Here is a 19,047-nt window from a genome sequence, read left to right on the forward strand (position 1 = left end):
AGAAATTCATCATCCATTATTTGTAAATATACAGGTGAACCGAATGACCTTTTAATTTTCAACTACGAGCAAAGCCGTGCGGGTGCCACTAGTGTTTCTATAAAGTGTATGATCTGTTTCTAGTAAATGAAGATAGCAAACAATCGCATTTTTTTTATATTACGCATCGTTATTCCTAATTTTATCTTTAAAACTGATTAAAAAATATGATATTGGATAAATATTTGAGTTAAATGTACAAAAGCCTTATAGCTGAGCTTCTTTATCTTCTTTACTAATAATAAAGCTGAAAGTCTCTCTGTCCGGAGGATGTCTGGATGTCTGTAGGATGTCTGTGACGCGCATAGCGCCTAAACCGTTCGGCCGATTTTCATGAAATTTGGCACAAAGTTAGTATGTAGCATGGGGATGTGCACCTCAAAGCGATTTTTCGAAAATTCGATGTGGTTCTTTTTCTATTCCAATTTTAAGGAAAAAATCTAAGATGGACGAGTAAATTACGAAATTATCATAACGTGGAACCGTAACATGGGCACAAGCCAATTGGCGAGATACGAAATTATCATATCGTGGAACCGTAAGATGGGTACAAGCCAACTGGCGAGAAAATTCACCATACATTATTTGTAAATATACAGACGAACCAAAAGATCTTTTGATTTTTCTATTACGGGCAACGCCGTGCGGGTATCACTAGTTACTAATAATAAAGCTCAAAGTCTCTTTGTCCGGATGTCTGTAGGATGTCTGGATCTCTGTGATGCGCATAGCGACTAGACCGTTTGGCCGATTTTCATGAAATTTGGCACAAAGTTAGTTTGTAGCATGGGGGTGTGCACCTCGAAGCGATTTTTCGAAAATAAGATTTTGTTCTTTTTCTATTTCAATTTTAAGAACATTTTCCTGAGCAAAATTATCATTTGATGTACGAGTGAATTACGAAATTATCATGACGTGGGATGGGAGAGCGAATGAACATAGCCAATTGGCAAGAAATTCGTCATCCATTATTTGTAAATATACAGGCGAACCGAATGACCTTTTAATTTCCAACTACGGGCAAAGCCGTGCAGGTACCACTAGTTCCAAATAAAGTGCAACATTAAAATAATATAGTTATATGTTTAGAAAATTAAGCTTAATTAACTGATTCAGGCTTGTATTGATTTTTCAATGTAGAGTAAAAGTCCCATACATGCAAACACATGCTGATAAAAGCCTTTAAGTATAAGAATTCTCGTGTTTCTCTTGGTTTCCAAGACGACGAAACATTTCATCACTGTAACTGTCATTCACTTCCTGGTGAGATGGAGTCTTCTTCTGAAAATATGTCACTGGTTTACAATAAGAAGAGAAACGAAAAAAAAAATACTCTGAATGCAATGTATTCAATCATATGGTGAGCTATGAAATTTTTGAACAAAGCAATGGTTTCAGCATCTGAAATGAGAAAGCAAGATAATAGGTAAGTTTGAATTCATTTCTGTTATGTTTATTTTATTTCTTTCCATTTTCTACGAATCTAAAATACGCACGGATGCATTTAATGAAAGAAAATGTAGAAGGTAATGTTGCTGAGGAACTTGACTCTGTGTCTAGGAAGCTGAAATTGAAGTTTTTTGTTGGAAGACCCTTTTTATCGCCAAATTAGGAGACGAAAGTTACTAATAGTATTTCCAAGTTTAATGTGCAAACACTTTTGTGAAAACTATAACTAGTGTATTTAAACTAAAGAATGTATGCCTCCTCTTTTTTCTTGACGCTTGTTTAGGCGGAAGGAAGGTAACGTAGTCTCTTAACAAGATTGACGAAAAAATAATGGTGTTGGCCGAATATTTTGCATTTTAATAGCACTTTTACTGATATTTAATGCTTCTATTTACTCTTTAATTTTTTTGTGGCCTAATTTATTTATTTGACTCAGTTTTGGCATTTTAATTGAATGCTTGGTATGGATTGGCGCCAAAGTTTCTTAAACTCGCCACGACCACGTTACTGTAAGTCTGCCCTTGCTAACAGAGGACATTTTTTTTACATTTAGTAAAAAATAACTTTTTTATGACGACTGATAGTGGCTAATTAAAAATATTCCCTTCTCAGACAATAATTAGTGCTTTGGGTGTATTTTGAAAAACAAACTCTTCATTTTATGAAACCATTATGTTCTTTTTCTGGCCCATTGATTATATTGAATGCTTAAATTTTATAATTCTTTTTCCGTTCCTGAAGACTTTTTTATAATGTCATAAAAATCACACTGTATGTGCACCAGATTTAATTTGATAGATAACATGTGTCCTCACTATTCAAATTTTGATTTTTTGGAAAGCTTCAAATAGAGTTTATGCAGTTTCTCTACTTCTTTGATGATGTAGAACGGAACTTTAATATTTTATGATCGGTATATATATATAGGGGAAGGTTGCCGTCAATGAACCCGTTATATGACTGGATTTCGAAGATATTTTCCCCATCCAAATTTTCTCTGGCACGAAATCAGTTTTTGTGTCTTCTTTTGCCTCAAAACTGTCCAATGCAGAGTCTTCAAAGAGCTTGAATCAATACATCATATTGTTAAACGTCCAAATAAGACTTCCACTGTTCACTTACTAATGATTGAATTTTACATTTTGTTTGTACATGCTTTGAATATTACTAAACAACTAAATGGGAGCATTGACTTGAAAGAGTGCATTTTCAAGTACAATTCCCCATATTTAAAGTTTCACTATGAATCGTCACAGCAGGGACAACTATGAGAACATTCAAAATGACGCAGTTGCTATTATTGAACCACTAGGTGTTTCTATGAATGAACCAGCTAACAAAGTGGTTAATTTATGGAATCTTACAAATATTATTAAAGTTTCATATCAATTATCTTCAATAATTGATCAATTTTTTTAAATAAGTGTGATAATGAAGAAAGAATATTTTTTAAATAAGTTTTGGAAACTCCCCTCAGTTATTATATCTTCAACTTAAAAAACCTATGCAGTCGATTCAGTATTTGTTGAAGTTAATTATAATGTTTGTTTGTTGTTCGAGAAAAATACCAAAATAAGTAAAATTAAGCCAGTGGATAACTAAGGGCATGCAACATGATATAGCAAAACCCTTGTCGTCAAGTAAAATCTTTATCGATCAAAATTTAAGAACTTATTAATGCAATAGATTTGTATTAATGATAATTCTTTAAAATGTAATCTTTTATTACTATCTTTTCAATTTTAAAGGCATTGGTTCGCATCTTAAATATTTAAGAAGGTATAATTACGGGATTTTTTTTAGGAAGATGTTTTCTAATACTCTTGTCCATAATAATAAGAATATGCTTGAGACTACTCTCAAGAATAGTCCTCCAAAAGGTGTTTAGCGGGAATTTGACATCTTATATACAGGTAGTTATCAAAATAATGGAAACACCTGTAAATAAAAGGGACATTTTTGAATGTGCTTCGTACGTAATAAAGAATAAAACTAGATATCTGGGGGTTTTTTTCGAAATAAATAGTCATGTACATATTCTAGTATAGTATATGGTGGATTAACTGAAGTTCCGGATTTTTTTCAAGCGCGTGAAATATCGCAAATATCGGACCTCTCAAATTTTAAAAGAGGCCAAATTGTTGGAGCGCGAAGTGTACCTGAAACATCTCAACTTTTTGGTGTTTTTAGAGGTACAGTACAAAGTCATGACAGCATACACGCAGCGCGGTAAGAGAAGCTCGGCAAAGCAAAATAGTGGACTCAAAAGTAAGCTTAGTGAAAGAAACCGACGGTATTGAAGAGGATTGTTATGTCTAAAAAGCGAACAATATCAGCAAAAATGACCAGAGAACTCAATCACCATCTGGATTCACCAGTGTGAGTGATTAGAGTCAGAAGGCAGAGTAGCGATTCCCAACACACTTGTCACAGATTGTTTCCATTATTTTTATAACTACCTATATTGCTCAATCTATTTTCGTAAATGAGACATTTTTACGCATAAATTTGTACTTTGTTTCCGAAATCGTAAACTTAAATGCTTTTATTTTGCATATATTCGAATATAGGGAACCATTATGCATCCTAATATGAGGCAATGATAAGCAAAGGGATGCAAGCGGACATTTTTGAAGTTTTGAGTAAAACGCGTATAAAGATCAGATCATAGGTATAGGCTTTCATTGAAATTTTTTTCTAAATCAAGATGTATACCGGAATCTACCAGGGTTACTAGTACTATATCTTGCCCCAAGATAGAGGGGGGGGGGGGGGGTCACCTTCCATTTCTACTGGTTATCTCCAAATCTTTAATTTTGCTACTTGCATCCCTTTGCTTCTCACTGCCTCATATGAAGTATCGGCTTTCGAAAGAGTTTTCTTGCATTTAAAAACGAGCTGATGTGTGCATCACATGACTTCCTTTTACACCAATTTAATGTCATTTCCCTATTATTGCGATTTTAATGTGATTCTCTCTCTAACTCTCTAAATATCACCAACAATGACCACATTGAAACCAGATTAAAAAAAAAAAATAAATACCAAATATATCGCCAAGTGTCCGCCAAATTATAACACCTTTTGAGTTTGCATCGAAATTAACAATGAATTCCTCCCAAAAAGGTGCAAAAGACCCCTTTAGAAACACTCGAATGCAACCAAAAAAGGAGGTGCACAACTAGACACCACTAGGAGCCTACGTACTAAATTTCAACTTTCTAGGACATACCGTTCTTGAGTTATGCGACATACATACACACATACACACATACGTACATACAGACGTCACGAGAAAACCTGTTGTAATTAACTCGGGAAAAATCAAAATGGATATTTCGGGCGTCTATATGTTCTTAGGTACATATGTACGTGTGGTCGAGTCGAAAAAAAAAACTCAACATTCACTTGGGGATGAGCAAAATGGAAATGAAGGCCGATTTTTGAGTGAAAATTTTTTCGCGAATACAATACTTCCTTTTTTGTAAAAGGAAGTGAAAATGATTTGAACGTGTTGCGGGGCGTGACTGTGCGGTCACGTTCTTAACATGTACATATCATTATTTTTCTAGTGCAATTTTTTTAGGAAGTTGATACTTCGTTTGTCATGCATAATAGGTCCTTATACTCAAATGTATTAGAATTAAAAGACAAATTTAATTTTCCGGGAACGTAGGGCAAATATCTGTACCTCAGAGCCAGAAGGACGTGTCCAACAGTTACGATTTTCTGATTGTTAGTGCATTTTATATAGAAGTCTATCCTACATCGAGCCATGTGAACGTAATTCTTTAAAAAAATCCTTTTCAATATTTTACCAGGGTTAATAGAGTACGCTTCCCATCCTTTGCATGCGCCAGAAAAAAGTTTTTCCTCTCTACTATAAAAATTATCTAATGTGACTTACGTTCCTCTGACTCTGAGGTACAGATATATGTGTAAAAATGTTGCAGTTGTACAAATGGATAGAACAATGATACATTTGTATTCTGTTTTAGGAAATAAATGCCCCCTATAATGGCTGAAGATACATTTAAACGCAGAGACACTCCAAAGAAAGCGAAAATGCCAGTCATATTATTCAGGAATCAGTTTGAGAATATGATAGAAAACTCTCAGCTGCTTGAGCATGAAAAGTCTCTTGAAGACGTGAAGAAATATCAGAGGAAGGCGCAGCAAGCTTCAGCGAAGATTTTGTCAACTGCCGTTGCAAACAAAAAGGAACTGGGCAGTGATTTAAGAGAAAGACAGTATAAAATGGAAGAGAAAAGCGCACACCAAGACTTAAAGACGGAAGCTGCAAGAGAGGCCAGGAGAAATTACGTGCTGGATATTGCATACAAGCGTCTGTTTGAAGAGACGGACAGGGTTAAAACGTTCAAAGCGGCAAAGAATTACGCTGAGATGTTGAAAGATAGAGATGAACAGATGAAAGCCAAAGAAAGTTTACAAGATGGCTTTGCTAAGTACAACGCGAAGTTCGTAGTTGAGATGATGAGGGACATGGACCAACATCGAGACGAACAGAAAGAAAAGGCAGAGAAGGTAAAGCGGGATAAAATGAAAAATGCAGAAAACTGGATGAAACAACGGAATGAGGTTTGTATTTTATTTTTAAACAGTTATAATGAAAATAGATATAGTTATTGTAAAAAGCACGACCTAATTTAATACTTGTTTTAAAAATTTTAAAAACCGACTTGCAGTGCGATAAATCTGGATGCTGGCACGCTGGCAGTGATGTATTTACCATGACACAATTGTGAGGGATATCCAAAACTGCGTATGAAAATATTTTTACATTAGACAAAGGGACCCCCAGAAGGGCATTGCGACAACCCCTCAAATATGTAAATCTACCACTGGATGTTGGAACATATTAACATATTAGGTATGAACATATTAGCAAATACCGAACAGCTCAGTCACAGTATTCAGAAATGAAGAAATGAACGCTTTGCCCCTGTTTTGAAGGACCACTCTATAGCACATTGATAGTCTCTCTCACACTCTCTCTCTATCTCTCTAAGACTTCATTTGTTGACAAAAAGAACATGTCTGCTTGTCAAAGTGTTGATATCTCCGATGCAGTGCTTCCATGCGTGTGTTTCACCACTCAGATCGGCATTTTTTGGATACTTATCTAGCTCGTAAGGAATTTTAGGAAAATGTGCCTCACTTTATGGGATTTTCAAATATTATTTCATATTAAGGTGAAACTAATTTTAAATGGTTGTGAATATATATTTCAGTTAAATATTATAAATCTGTAAATTTCTGTCAGTGGAAGGTAGTTTTTTGCTGCAGTTTGGGCAAAGTATCTTACAAATAAGATCCTAATCTCAATGAAAGCAGTTTCTGGATGCTGTAACTGAACTTCTCGGTATTTTCTTGCATGTAGGGGCATTTATGATCTAGTATTTTTTCCTTTCAAAAGCTCTTTTTTTTTCAATTAACTTTTGAATGGATAAATTTGTTATGTGAAAAATAAAGATAAATATATATAAAGTAAATAAATATGCGATAAAAAATTATCTCATTTGTTTTTGTTCTAAACCAAAAATGGATATCATAAAATCTTAGACTGTGGATAAAGGATAGTAAAACTATTGAAGTTTTCAAGTGAAGTTTTTTTATAGAAGTTACGGGGGTGGTGGGAGGTAGATTGATTTAAAAACAATCCTTATATGTACACATAACACTTGCCTTGTGAGAATTGGTAAAACATTTTGCGCTATTAGTTCTGGGATTCTTTTTCTTTTCTCTTCTGGTTGTACCCCTGAAATTTTTGACCGAGTGAAGCTAGGTCCAATTTATATTCGACCGCATAGCATTTTGATTGCTTGTCTAAATTTGAGTTAATGTGCTTCATGTTTTTTGCTGCTTCAGTTCTTCATGAAATTGAAAATTGATTTCTTGAAGAAAATTGCTAACGACATATGAATGAGCGCAGAATAAACTCTGTGTGAAAAATTGTTTAGGAAGGTTATTATTTTAACGGATTCCTCAGAAAAATAGCTCTCAGCACGACATACGAACCCATTCTACAAATTAAAAAAATATAGTAATTAGGTTCACCTTTCACTGGTTACTATTGGTTTAAAAGTTAGTATTAGAAATACACTTTGCCAGGAAATTAACCTCATTCATAGTTATATAAAAAAAAGGGATATTTTGCAATGTACTGATATTTGTATGCGTATTTTTTAAAATATAATCATTTAAATGACTTTTCTTTGTTTAGGCTCATAGAAAAGAACAGGAGAAAAAGTGGGAGCACCTTAGAGATGGATATTTAGTTCGTGATGTTGCTAAAACGTACGAAGAGGAAGTTAAGAATAAAGTCGAGAAAGTAAAAAGTACAGAAATGAAGCACAAAAATTCTCTTGATGAACAAATAGCAATGAAACAAAAGCTTTTGAACATGATGGATAAACTTGACGATGCAGAAGAGCAGAGAAGGAAACTTTTTAACGATACCAAAAGGGAAATAAAACTTCAGCATCAACAGGTAAAAGCAGAATTAGACGAGAAAAAGGATGGGTTAAGGAAATATGTGGCGGAAACGTTGAGAGATGAGAAGGCAAGTATCAAGGCGAAAGAAGAAGAAATTCTTCAAAAAGCAATTCGAGAGAAGGAAGCGAAGAGAAAGGAAGACATCGCCATAAAACGGATTGATCGCCAAGAAGCAATGGATTCCATTCAAAAGTTCTATGAGAATGAGCTGGAATCAAAACAGAGAAGAAAGTTAGAGGAGAGGAGGACGGCATTTAGAGAAAGACGGCAGATTATTGATAAAGTTGAACAGTTGAAGAAAACAGAGGACGATGTCGTACAGAAGCGCCAAGATCTAAAGGACGAAGCTAGACACCTTCAGTTGCATCAAATAGCCAAAAAGAATGAAGTTAAAAAAAGAGAAGAGATGGAAAAAATACGAGAATATATGGGCCATATGAGAAGTTTGGACCAAGAAGAGGAGATGTTTCAGAAGTATGCCCAAGCTGAGATTGCGGATTGCGAGTCGAGAGGATTGGACACTAGAGCCATGAGAAAGATAGCCAAGCCTGGCATCGAATGTGGCAAAGGACCTTTGTTCGAAAAACGTGGCCAAATACGTCCAAAATATTACGCATCAGTGGCTAATCCGGATGATTTGCCGCATACAAAGAAGATTCAGAAGAAAATTGATACTAAGTCCAGACTTGGATTTATGCTTCCGTGATTTCTTAAACGGACTTTTGTAATCCATAACAACATTAATCCATTATATATGCACAATTTGTTGAAGCAAAACGCTACGGAACTATGTTTTCAGTCTAAAACAATTTGCTTCAACTGTTTAACTTTCCGATTTAACTGTATTTATTTTCAAGAATTATATATTGCAAGTTTATCTCTAGCAGTTGCAAAACATCTTTAAAAGTTAAAATAATATGAGCAAGATTTTTGCAGTTCGAAAAATGAGTAAAATCTCAAGCAGAATTGCATTTTTGCATTTTTGACCATATATTATTTGTACTTGATTTTGTCATAGGTAATTTATAGGTTCTATTTCTTTTTGTTTAATAGATTTTTTTTAAATGTACAAACTAAATAATTAAATAATTTAAAAAAATTCTTTCAAAAAGTTGACTAATGAATTATTAATGTCATTTACCTGTAAAACTTAAATATCATGAACAAAAAGAGCAATTTTACGTATTTACTTTATTTTTTTGCCTCTTCGCACTGCAGATTTAAAATGCCATTACAGCACGAATAAATACGGTCCTTGCTACACCGGTGTATGCTAACAGCGGTTTTCCAATGAATTCGTATTCTTTGGCCTATTGAAGACAGGCCAACTGATACACCTGTGACATTATTCTCAAAGTTCCTATTAAAAATCCAAAATGTGTTTTACATATTTGAAGCAAACTTTTAAATTTTGTAAAATTAAACTAACTTGATTTTGTTATGGTTTATTTGTAAGTTCTATTTTTTATTGCAAATAATTTTTTAAAAATGTAAAAACTAACAAATTAAATAATTTTAAAAGTTAACTGATGAATTATTATTGTTATTATTTATTGGTGAAACATTGTGTATCATGAACAAAAGAGCTTTATTACGTGTTTGCTTTATTTTTTAAACACTTTTCCTTACAGATTTAAATGCTACTGGGCGATTCTCGAAAAAATGTCCCGTGAATATCGCTAAGGTTTTCATTTTTTCCAGCTAGCCAAAGCCTTCAAAAAATAGTGCTGTTGAGGAATAATACATGCTTTAATATACTATCAAAGCATAACAGTTAATCCCATATTTAGTTAATAGTTACTTGAATAAAATAAAAAACTTAGCGTTATGCACGGGTCATTTTTTTCAAGAATCACCCTACTGCAGCTTGCAGCACAAACAAATAAGGTCCATGCTGCACCAGTATATGTTAAAAGCCAATGTATTTTTGCTCTTTCACACATTGAAGACAAGCTGTCACATGCCAGTGACATGATTCTGAAAGTCCCAGATTAAAATTCGAAAGACGTTTTACAAATTTGAAGCGAACATTTAAATTTTAATTCAGTTAAACTACCTATTGAGATTTGTTCTAGTTTTTAATTATTTTTTACAGAAATTTCGGCTACACAAGTTTTTTCAATAACTTTATCGAAGAAAGTCAAGTATTGGAAATTTGTCTATTTTAGGGAAAATGTAATAAAATACGATATAACAAAATGATTGTGTAATTTAAGCTAACAAACGAAAGCAAACTATCTATTAATAATATAACTCAACAATATGCAAGTCAATAATTTTAATCACGATTTGATCTATTGATTTAAACAATTGTTTTAAAATTCATTTTTGATAAAAATAATTTTTAATTATGTACTGGAACTCATTTTGTAGCTATTATTAAATTGAAATGCGCAACTTCTTAACTTCATACTTTAAAATGAAATTTTTTTATAAGATTTTAAATTTTACTTTAGATTTTTCCCTCTTTCGTCAGTTGTACTATTCTAGTTTGTTTCCCTTTGGAAACATTTTATTTGCTTCTATTTTTTCCAATTATGCATTTTTTACATGCTGGATTTAGGCATTAGTCTCAGATAAAAAATACCTAAACATTGTTTAACATTTTTAAGGAAAACATTTTCTTATGTTCCTATCTCGCATCTGGTAGTTAATTAAACAAGACACAAGAAAAAATAGTTTAAAATAACTGTTTAACTTTTTATAGTTTAGCTCTGCTGAATGCTAAAGCTCGTGGTGCAACAAGTGTGTAATTATGATCTTTTACAGTTATTGTAATTGAATTGCTTTTTGTTAAAAAGGCGTAAGTCAACACTGTTTGTAAGTTGTTTTACGCCATTTCAACAAAAACTGATTCAAAAATACAGTTGATATGTCGGAACCATAAACGACAATGTAGCCCTATATTTTTTAAAAAATGTATAAGAGTTTTCAAGGTAGTTTCTTCAGCTAAATACTACTAAACTCACTGGCCAATGAATTAAGGGCCCAAGGTCAATACTTTATTGAACCTTCTTTTGCGCGGATAACTGCTCTCGTTCGTTTGATCATCAAATCTACCAGCTCCTTGAGTGTATTTCAGATTATTTTTCACTTTTTAGTTCATTTTGCTACGAAAACGTGTTTTTCTAGTTTTTTAAACTATTATTTTATTTTCATCTTTTTAGTTCAACTTGTTTTACGAAAAAATATTCATTTCAACATTGTTCAAAATCTTTTATATTCATGAAATTTGCCCAAAAAAAGCGACTAAATTTCTTGGGTGGCATTCGAAACGTGGTCTCTCGAACTCCAAAAAGAGCAACTGTACCCCTTAAAGTGTAATAGCCGAGCTCTAAAAACATTCAACTTCGCTGATAAATTGCCTGTGGAGTAATTGTATAATCCATCTAATCCATCTCAGTCATCGATGTATGTGTGCGGAAATCATATCTACATTACTTTGAAAATTTGAGATGCATTTGAATAAAAGTTTTGCTCAACAATGGTCTGATCAGCAATGAATTTCCAATTGAAGGCTCACCTAAATTTTGGCATGAAATTAATTAAAAACAATTATATTTCATATTCTAATTACCTTGGAACATTGGAACAAATTTTGTCTGATGTAGAAAAATTAAAGGTTTCTGTAGATATTTTTAAATAATTTTTGCGAGCTTTTTTTTATGTATTTTTAAAAAAATTTCCTTTTTCACATTGTTGGATTTATGCCAAAATATTGATTAAAATTGGAGGAAACTAATAATTAAAAAAGTTTATCAATTAATTTGATTATAGAATATTGCATTGTCATCGGGTCTGAGGTCGCGTGCCAAATTTCAAAAGAATTCGATCGCAGGAAGTGGGCAAAATTTGAGCTGCAAGATTCCGTTACAAGATACATACATACATACATACAGGTGAAGCTAATAATAAAAGCGTGTTAAAATGGTTTATTCAGGCACAAAAATGAAATTAAATTAAAACTAAAACCTTTGTTGTACGCATTTGCTTTTTCACCTGGTCAAACAATGTTAAATTTCAACATTTTAAAAGTGGTTTTTGCTTCTTAAACTATTTAGTTTTTTTACATTTGTTTTCAGTCATTATTATTTAAAAAATAATCACTTCATCCTTATATTTTTCAGAATTGTCCTATATTTTGGCCGCAATCTGGAAGCTTGTACCAAGGAAACATCAAAATTGAACATTTATCCTCAGAGCCAGAATATTTTGCTGGAGTTTTAATTAGAAAATTTCGAATAAAAAATCCTAAAGGGGTGAGTGGATTGATGGGCTGCACAAGCTCAATGCAAAATATTCATATTTATACCATGTATTAATATTTACATAGGTTTTAATAAACTTAATTTTCATTTTTAGCACTATTATCATCGTTAAGCTCAACGATATTTAATCCATTTGTAGATTCAACCATTTTATTATATTCTAAAAGAAAGATATAATAGGCTTGTAGTAACTGTAATAAAAAAATAAATATATTTGACAGGAATTAATCTAGTTTTACATACTGTAGTACTTCTGTTATTACAGCATGTCAGGACACGAATTCACAAAATTTTCTCATCCATACGCAGGCCGCTATACTACGCGTCGCTAGTCAAATGCAAGCGCCATACGTCACAAGCATATCGAGGTGATCGGTGACGCGAACCCATATGTTTCCCTTACCAAATATCGCTCAGCGCGGCTGAAGACGTTTTCACATCAAATAAATAAATAAATAAAAATACAGCTTCGTAAAATAAATCTGATGTCGTCAGATCGCTTCCTTGTACGCTTATTATGTTATCGGTGTCTTTTAATAATTGAAAATAATAGGTGCGTACTTATGTAAGTGCATTAAAAGCAATTCCTTTTCAAGGGATATTTCTTACACTGTTTCCTATAGCATTGAAACTAGGTTAAATGTTTGAAATGAAGATGTCAAGTTAAAAGAAATTGGAAAGTTTAGTCAGACTTTTAGATCCGAAATTACAACTCCAGAAACTACATGAAACTTGAAAAATGTACAAAAATACAATGTAAGAGTGCCTGAGAATGAGCAGGGAAACATTTTAAAAAAAACTAATAGTAAAAAATTAATTGCTGCTGCTTTTCTAACAAATTGAAAAAAAAAAGGTAAAAATCTCGTTAAACTAAATATTGAACTTATTTTGGATAAATGAGTAGTGTAAAACCGTGTGAACAGTAAAACTCATTTTACTATTTAATGAAGAAATTTAAAGTTCTATTTCGTTCTAATTCCACAGAAAAGTCGCACAGTGAAGACATTTCACCTTTATGGATGGCGGAAAGAAGAGTTTGTTCCCCCCAACGTCGATACAATAGTGTCACTTATTGCAAAGATCGACAAGTGGACAAGAAAGAATACTCCTTCACCAGTTATTGTCACGTGCTAGTAAGCAGTTTTTTCTTCTTTTTTTGCTATTTCATTGGTTACCCAGCATAATATATGAAGCGCTAAAGACAGCAAATAGGGAAAATGTACGAGTTCTCTTTCAGACACTTTTTTTTGGTATTTCACAGTACAACAGGGGTGTTTCCTACAGTCAAAGGTACCACTTTTAGTCACTGAAATTGATAAAATAAGCAAAAAAAAAAAAAATCAACACAGAACCAGAAAATACATTTCTTTTCCCAACATTTAATTTTCAATTAATTTATTAAAATGTCATATTTCTAAAATAATGTTTCATCATGTGACGTCACAAGTGAAGAAAGCCATCTTGAATCGAAGCGCGTGGTTGTCTTTTCTGACCAGATATCTCCTTTTAGTGATTAGGATTAAAATTATCTTTATCTCTTCGTATTATCAAAGAAGTATGTTTTTGAGTGCTTGTCTGTATGCTAAACCGAGCCTAAACTAGCTATGAAATTTAGGTTTCTGCACATAGTCCGAAAACTGGATTTTTTTCACTTATAAACCGAAATCTTAAAGTTTAATCCAAAAAATATTTTGTCCTTTTTTGACTTTTTTCTTGCGTCTTGCATTGTTTCTGATGATTGTTGGAAAAAAATCAATGCACGATTATGAAAAATAAACAACTCAAACACCAAGAAGTAAATGGGTGTAAAAGTCAAAAATAAAACTTTGTCAACAATTTGTATACCAATAGTAGGTGAAACTCTCAATCTATTTTGTGGCAAGGGATGGTAATGGTAGCCTTGGCAGGTTCTGCTATATAGCAGGATTTAAATAAGTTTTTCAATGGAAAAACTCCTGTGGTTTTAACTTTACACGCGTTTCTCTCATAACTTTATTTTTGAAAATTACACCCATTTTTGCTTCTCACTGTTTAATTTTTATTAAAGTAGTGCTTGTTTTGAATTTCTAATATTACTGATATTTAATTTTGAGAAAGTTTAAAGAAAAAAAAAATCATTTGTCCCAAAAAACCTTTATAAAAAACTTCTTATATGCAATTTTGTTTTAGTTATGTTTGAAATACTGGTATGGTAACAGTTTCAGCATTTATACTTCATTTAAAGCCAGATAGGTTAAAAAAAGATAACTAATTTTTAAGGATTTTTATTAGTTTTTACTTATTTTTTATTAACTAGCTCAGAGATTTTATTCGTAATATACGACTTTTCTCTTTTCACTTTGTTTGATTTCAAATTCGTTTACAGATACCACGCATGCTTTTTACGTTTATTGTCGCAGTTACCGAAGTTTATATTACTTGCAGCATTAGCATTTCATTTTCATTCATGTAAAACTTTAAGAACATGTTTATTTGATATTATGTGTTTGGAATGAAACATTGTTCAATGTTATATGAACTTCGTGTTGTGTTCTGAGTTTAATAGCTACAAATTTCATTTTAAATACATTAATTTTTTATTTCACTGATAACGATTGTTTGTTAAGTGGGATCTGGGCAAAATTGTAGAAAACGTAAAGTGGCTTTTTGACAATAATGTTTGCGACTGTGATCACTTTCTAAAAGAAAGTAATAATAATAATGTTTGTCATTTTAGGATCGATTATACATTATAAAAAAATATGTTTAGCATCTTAATTTATTTACTTATAAATTAACTATGATGTAAAACGTAAAAATATTTAGAAGTCTAAAATAAGTTGGATAAAGCTGGAGACACACTTTGTAGCATTTGTTTCCCCTTTAATTGACTTCTGTGTTAAGAAAGAAAAAATCCGCTCTTTTCGAAAGTCTTTTTCAAAAACGTGTCATTTTACAATTTATTAAATTTCAAGTTGCGAGTTAAGGTCTGAAAGCGTTTTGCAATAGCTGACAGTCTAAGATCCGGCTTAGTTTGACCTACCCTCATCGAGTTTTCTCTTAAGTTATGCATAAAACTGTAGATAATAAAGTAACAAAAGCGATAGTAAAGGTTGGCTAAGCAAAGGCTGTCATATCATAGTGTTGTCGCCGTTTGATGCTTCAATAATTGAGTAATTCTACAGATTTGCTGCAGGTATCTCTGAATTTTGCAGCAATCTGAGAATTTTCTGCAGGTTTTTGAAATTAGAAGTATATTTTAGAATTTCCCTCAAATGAAGCAATTCGGCTCACAACTCGACGTTTTCGTTGCAAAAAGATTATGTGATGTCTTTTCAAAATTCTGCAAGAAACTTGCAGAGATTTTGCAAATTTCTAGAAAGTTTCAACAACCCTACACCATTGTGTTTGTAATATTTTTTTTCCCTTTCCAATGGGGCTGCATAAGAGACCCACCTCAAGAGGCGTCTGGGCCATAACCAGACCTAGTGCGCTCCCCAATAATGCATCAGTTTTTCGTGTGTCACCATTAAGGTGCTGATGCAGACACAGTAGTGTTTTTGATACCCAGTTTCCACCAGATGGAGGCACCTGGGCTCTCATTTGATGCGAAAATTCACTAGGAATTTACTGTAGCAGAGGGATATTCTAAGCCAAACGAATGCCCAAGGAATCTTTTACATGCCGCATAATCATACGACATGGGCGTTGAAGATTTTCTGCATCTCGAAAATCCACCGACTGGCCTCCCAGGTCGGAACCTGGGTCCCCAGGCGTAGAAGGCCAGCGCCTAACCATCACACCACCGGCCGGCTTGTGTTTGTAATATTCTTATCCACATTTTTAAATGCAATTCACAAGGAAACTCGAAGAGAGTAGGTCAACCCTAAGTCAAATCCCAAATTTGATGATTGGCATTGATTTTGTAATTTTCTGGCTTTTCACATTCCTCATCCAAATTCTCACTTCAAAACATTTAGTTTCTTGTTTTTGTTTCTAGCAATGGTTGTAGAGCGTCTGGGTTTTACTGTGCTGCTGCTTACATAGCTGGACAAATTCATGACACACGGCAGGCTGACGTGGTGCAGGCCGTACGAACAGTTAGATTGCACAGACCATCATTTATTCCTACAGTAGTAAGTATTTTCATTATTACTTTTCTCCTTCACTCCACATGTTTTACTATTAAAATTCACATTTCGCTATTGTCGTATTGACAATGCTTAGCTTCACCTAGTTACACTTACAAATATGTCACTTTCTAGATAGAAGCAGCGACTAAACGGGATTTTGATAATTCTGTAAGTAAATTAATCAGTAAAAGCCATAAAACAAGAATTTTTACAAAAGAAAACATCAAATGCGGGAAAAATTCCACTTTCGTAAATAAAGCAAAAATGGTACCAAAATGAGAAAAGAAAATGTAAGAATTATACGTCCTTGAAATAATGCCTTGAATATTCAACGGCATTTTGAGAGATTTTCATCATATTGGTATATCTTAGTATCCGTTGCTACTAAGTCTCAGTTCTGATAGAAATAAAAATTTAATATAGTAAGTTAGTTTTGCATTGTATTAATACTTTCACTCAATATCTAGATTCATTTCCGTTCAAGTTTTATCTGTACAGTAAAACTAAGCGGGAAAAAAAGCGTAGGCCCAATATCCAAAAAAAAAAAAAGATTTACTTCTGCTGCAAATTATTTCTTTCCCTTCCAACATGAAGGGGTAAGAAGTACCAACATTTTCTGCGTCTGGTTTGGGGGGAAAGGGGGACGAGAAAAATCTTCTTTTTTAAAAAATGTTTCTATTAGTTTAAAAAAAATCAAAAATAGCAAACACCACGCACTGTAAAATTAAATAAATACATTCTAATGAACAAAATGATAATTAGCAGGGGTGTCCACTAGGAGAGGGGGGTCCATGCTGCAGACTACGGGTCCATGCGGAATTGGACTTTTTAAGAGGGTTATTTTAGAGGTATTTCTCTCTTTTATAGGGCAGTTTAAAATGCCATGGAATGATATAGTATTGTCAGAAGGCTCATCTTAAACTGATTTAAGCGAGATTAGTAACCAGTTTAGTTGTGAGTGGAGTCATTTAACTGTTTAGTATGCTGGGCAGTTAAAAGTTTAACCTCTTTGAAGCCCAACAAATTGCCCAAATTTAATGAAATTACTCTTCCTTCTCAAGTAATTTACTTCAACTTTTCCTTGAACTTTTGCTTCAGTATCCAAGACCAAACACACAGAAACACACGCTGACACGTCAAACCTATAACCTCCTTCTTTTTTGCATCGGGGGTTGAAAATGAACATTTGAAGTTCCTAGTACAAATCTTTACTAATAATCAAAATGAAATTATGTGTGTCTGGATCTCTGGATCTCTGTTATGCGTATAGCGCCTCGATCGTTCGGCTGATTTTCATGAAATTTGGCACAAAACTAGTTCGTAGCATAGCGGTGAACATCTCGAAGCGATTTTTCGAAAATTCAATTTTTTTCTTCTTCTATTCCAATTTTAAGAACATTTTAAAGAGCAAATTATCACAACGTGGTAGATTAAATTATCATAACATGTAAGATTAAATTATCATAACATGTAAGATTAAAATATCATAACATGGACGAGTAAATTATCATAACGTGGGCCCATAAAATGGGCGGACAAATAGACGTAGCAAATTGGCGAGAAGTTTATCATCCATTAATATACAGGCGAACCAAAATGACCTTTTAGTTTTCTACTACGGGAAAAGCTGTGCGGCTACCACTAGTAATAAAAAAAAACACCAATTAGTCGGCAAAATATGTTAGTGGTGAGGTTGACTTGTGCTGTTCTTCTCTTAAAAACACTAGGCTCTACAGAAAAATATTTGAGCTATTGGAAGAAACTAATGTTAAGTGGTGTTAGGACTTTTAATACAGCATGTATGAATACAATTTTCGTCAAACCACTGTACCACTTGGCTAATTTGAAGGGGTCAGAATTTCCTACCCTCCTCCTAAATACGCCAATGAGGCTCTATGGAAAAAAATTATCAATAGTGCTCTTATGATGGTTATTATGGTACCAGCAGTGAAAATATATCATTAATATAATAGTAATAATGATTATAATGAAAATAATAACAATAATAATGATCAATGTACTTTTTCATTTCAGGATCAATATAGGTGGCTATATGAGCTAGCTTGTTTTCTGGTATCTGAGAAGATATTGAAATAACTAATTTTGTTGGACTAAATACTAGCAAATAGATGTAAATCAGCGGCATTTTGTTTCATTGTGAAAAACATCTTCCAGTATTACGCTATTAAACCACCGAAATATCAAATTGTTTTCAGCCTCACATTATTTTCAAAATTATTTTTTACATTTGTTAGATTTTATAAACGTTTATGTCTAATAAACTAATTTTTTTCAATAATGTTTGCTGTCATTTAAAAGAAGAAAGTAGATATTTTGAAAAGCATGAGCTTTAATTTAACATTGAGAAGATCGAATAGCATATACATTTGATGCACACCGAAGGTATATTATTCGCAACTCCAACAAACTATAGGGGGCACTGCAGCCACCATCTAATGGCGGATGAAAAAGGTAAAACAAACGCACGCCGTAGCGTAGAAAATGCTAATAAGCCTAGTAATTTTTGTTTGTATGCATGACTTTTTTGTTTTATTCTTTTTAAATTAATTTTCAAAGTCTTGTGGATATTCTGGCCCATGTAAAAAGAAATGAGATTTCAAGAAGCATTACTAAACATTAGAAATTAATACAAATTCCGTAGT

The 19,047-nt window shown here is 32.9% G+C and overlaps 1 protein-coding gene and 1 long non-coding RNA gene across 2 annotated transcripts; both read left to right on the top strand.

Moving 5' to 3' along the window:
* The first annotated feature begins 7,855 nt into the window (after nucleotides 1–7,855).
* LOC129234011 (cilia- and flagella- associated protein 210-like) lies at nucleotides 7,856–8,710 on the top strand. Its single transcript, XM_054867916.1, has one exon. The coding sequence runs from the start codon at nucleotides 7,856–7,858 to the stop codon at nucleotides 8,708–8,710; it is 855 nt and encodes a 284-aa protein (XP_054723891.1).
* Nucleotides 8,711–12,130: 3,420 nt separating this feature from the next.
* LOC129234012 (uncharacterized) lies at nucleotides 12,131–18,663 on the top strand. The gene is made up of 4 exons (XR_008581518.1): nucleotides 12,131–12,263; nucleotides 13,257–13,405; nucleotides 16,252–16,387; nucleotides 18,419–18,663. It is a non-coding gene; the product is annotated as an uncharacterized LOC129234012 (long non-coding RNA).
* The last annotated feature ends 384 nt before the right edge of the window (nucleotides 18,664–19,047 follow it).

This window comes from Uloborus diversus, unplaced genomic scaffold (genome assembly GCF_026930045.1).
Source record: "Uloborus diversus isolate 005 unplaced genomic scaffold, Udiv.v.3.1 scaffold_906, whole genome shotgun sequence".
NCBI lineage: Eukaryota > Metazoa > Arthropoda > Arachnida > Araneae > Uloboridae > Uloborus > Uloborus diversus.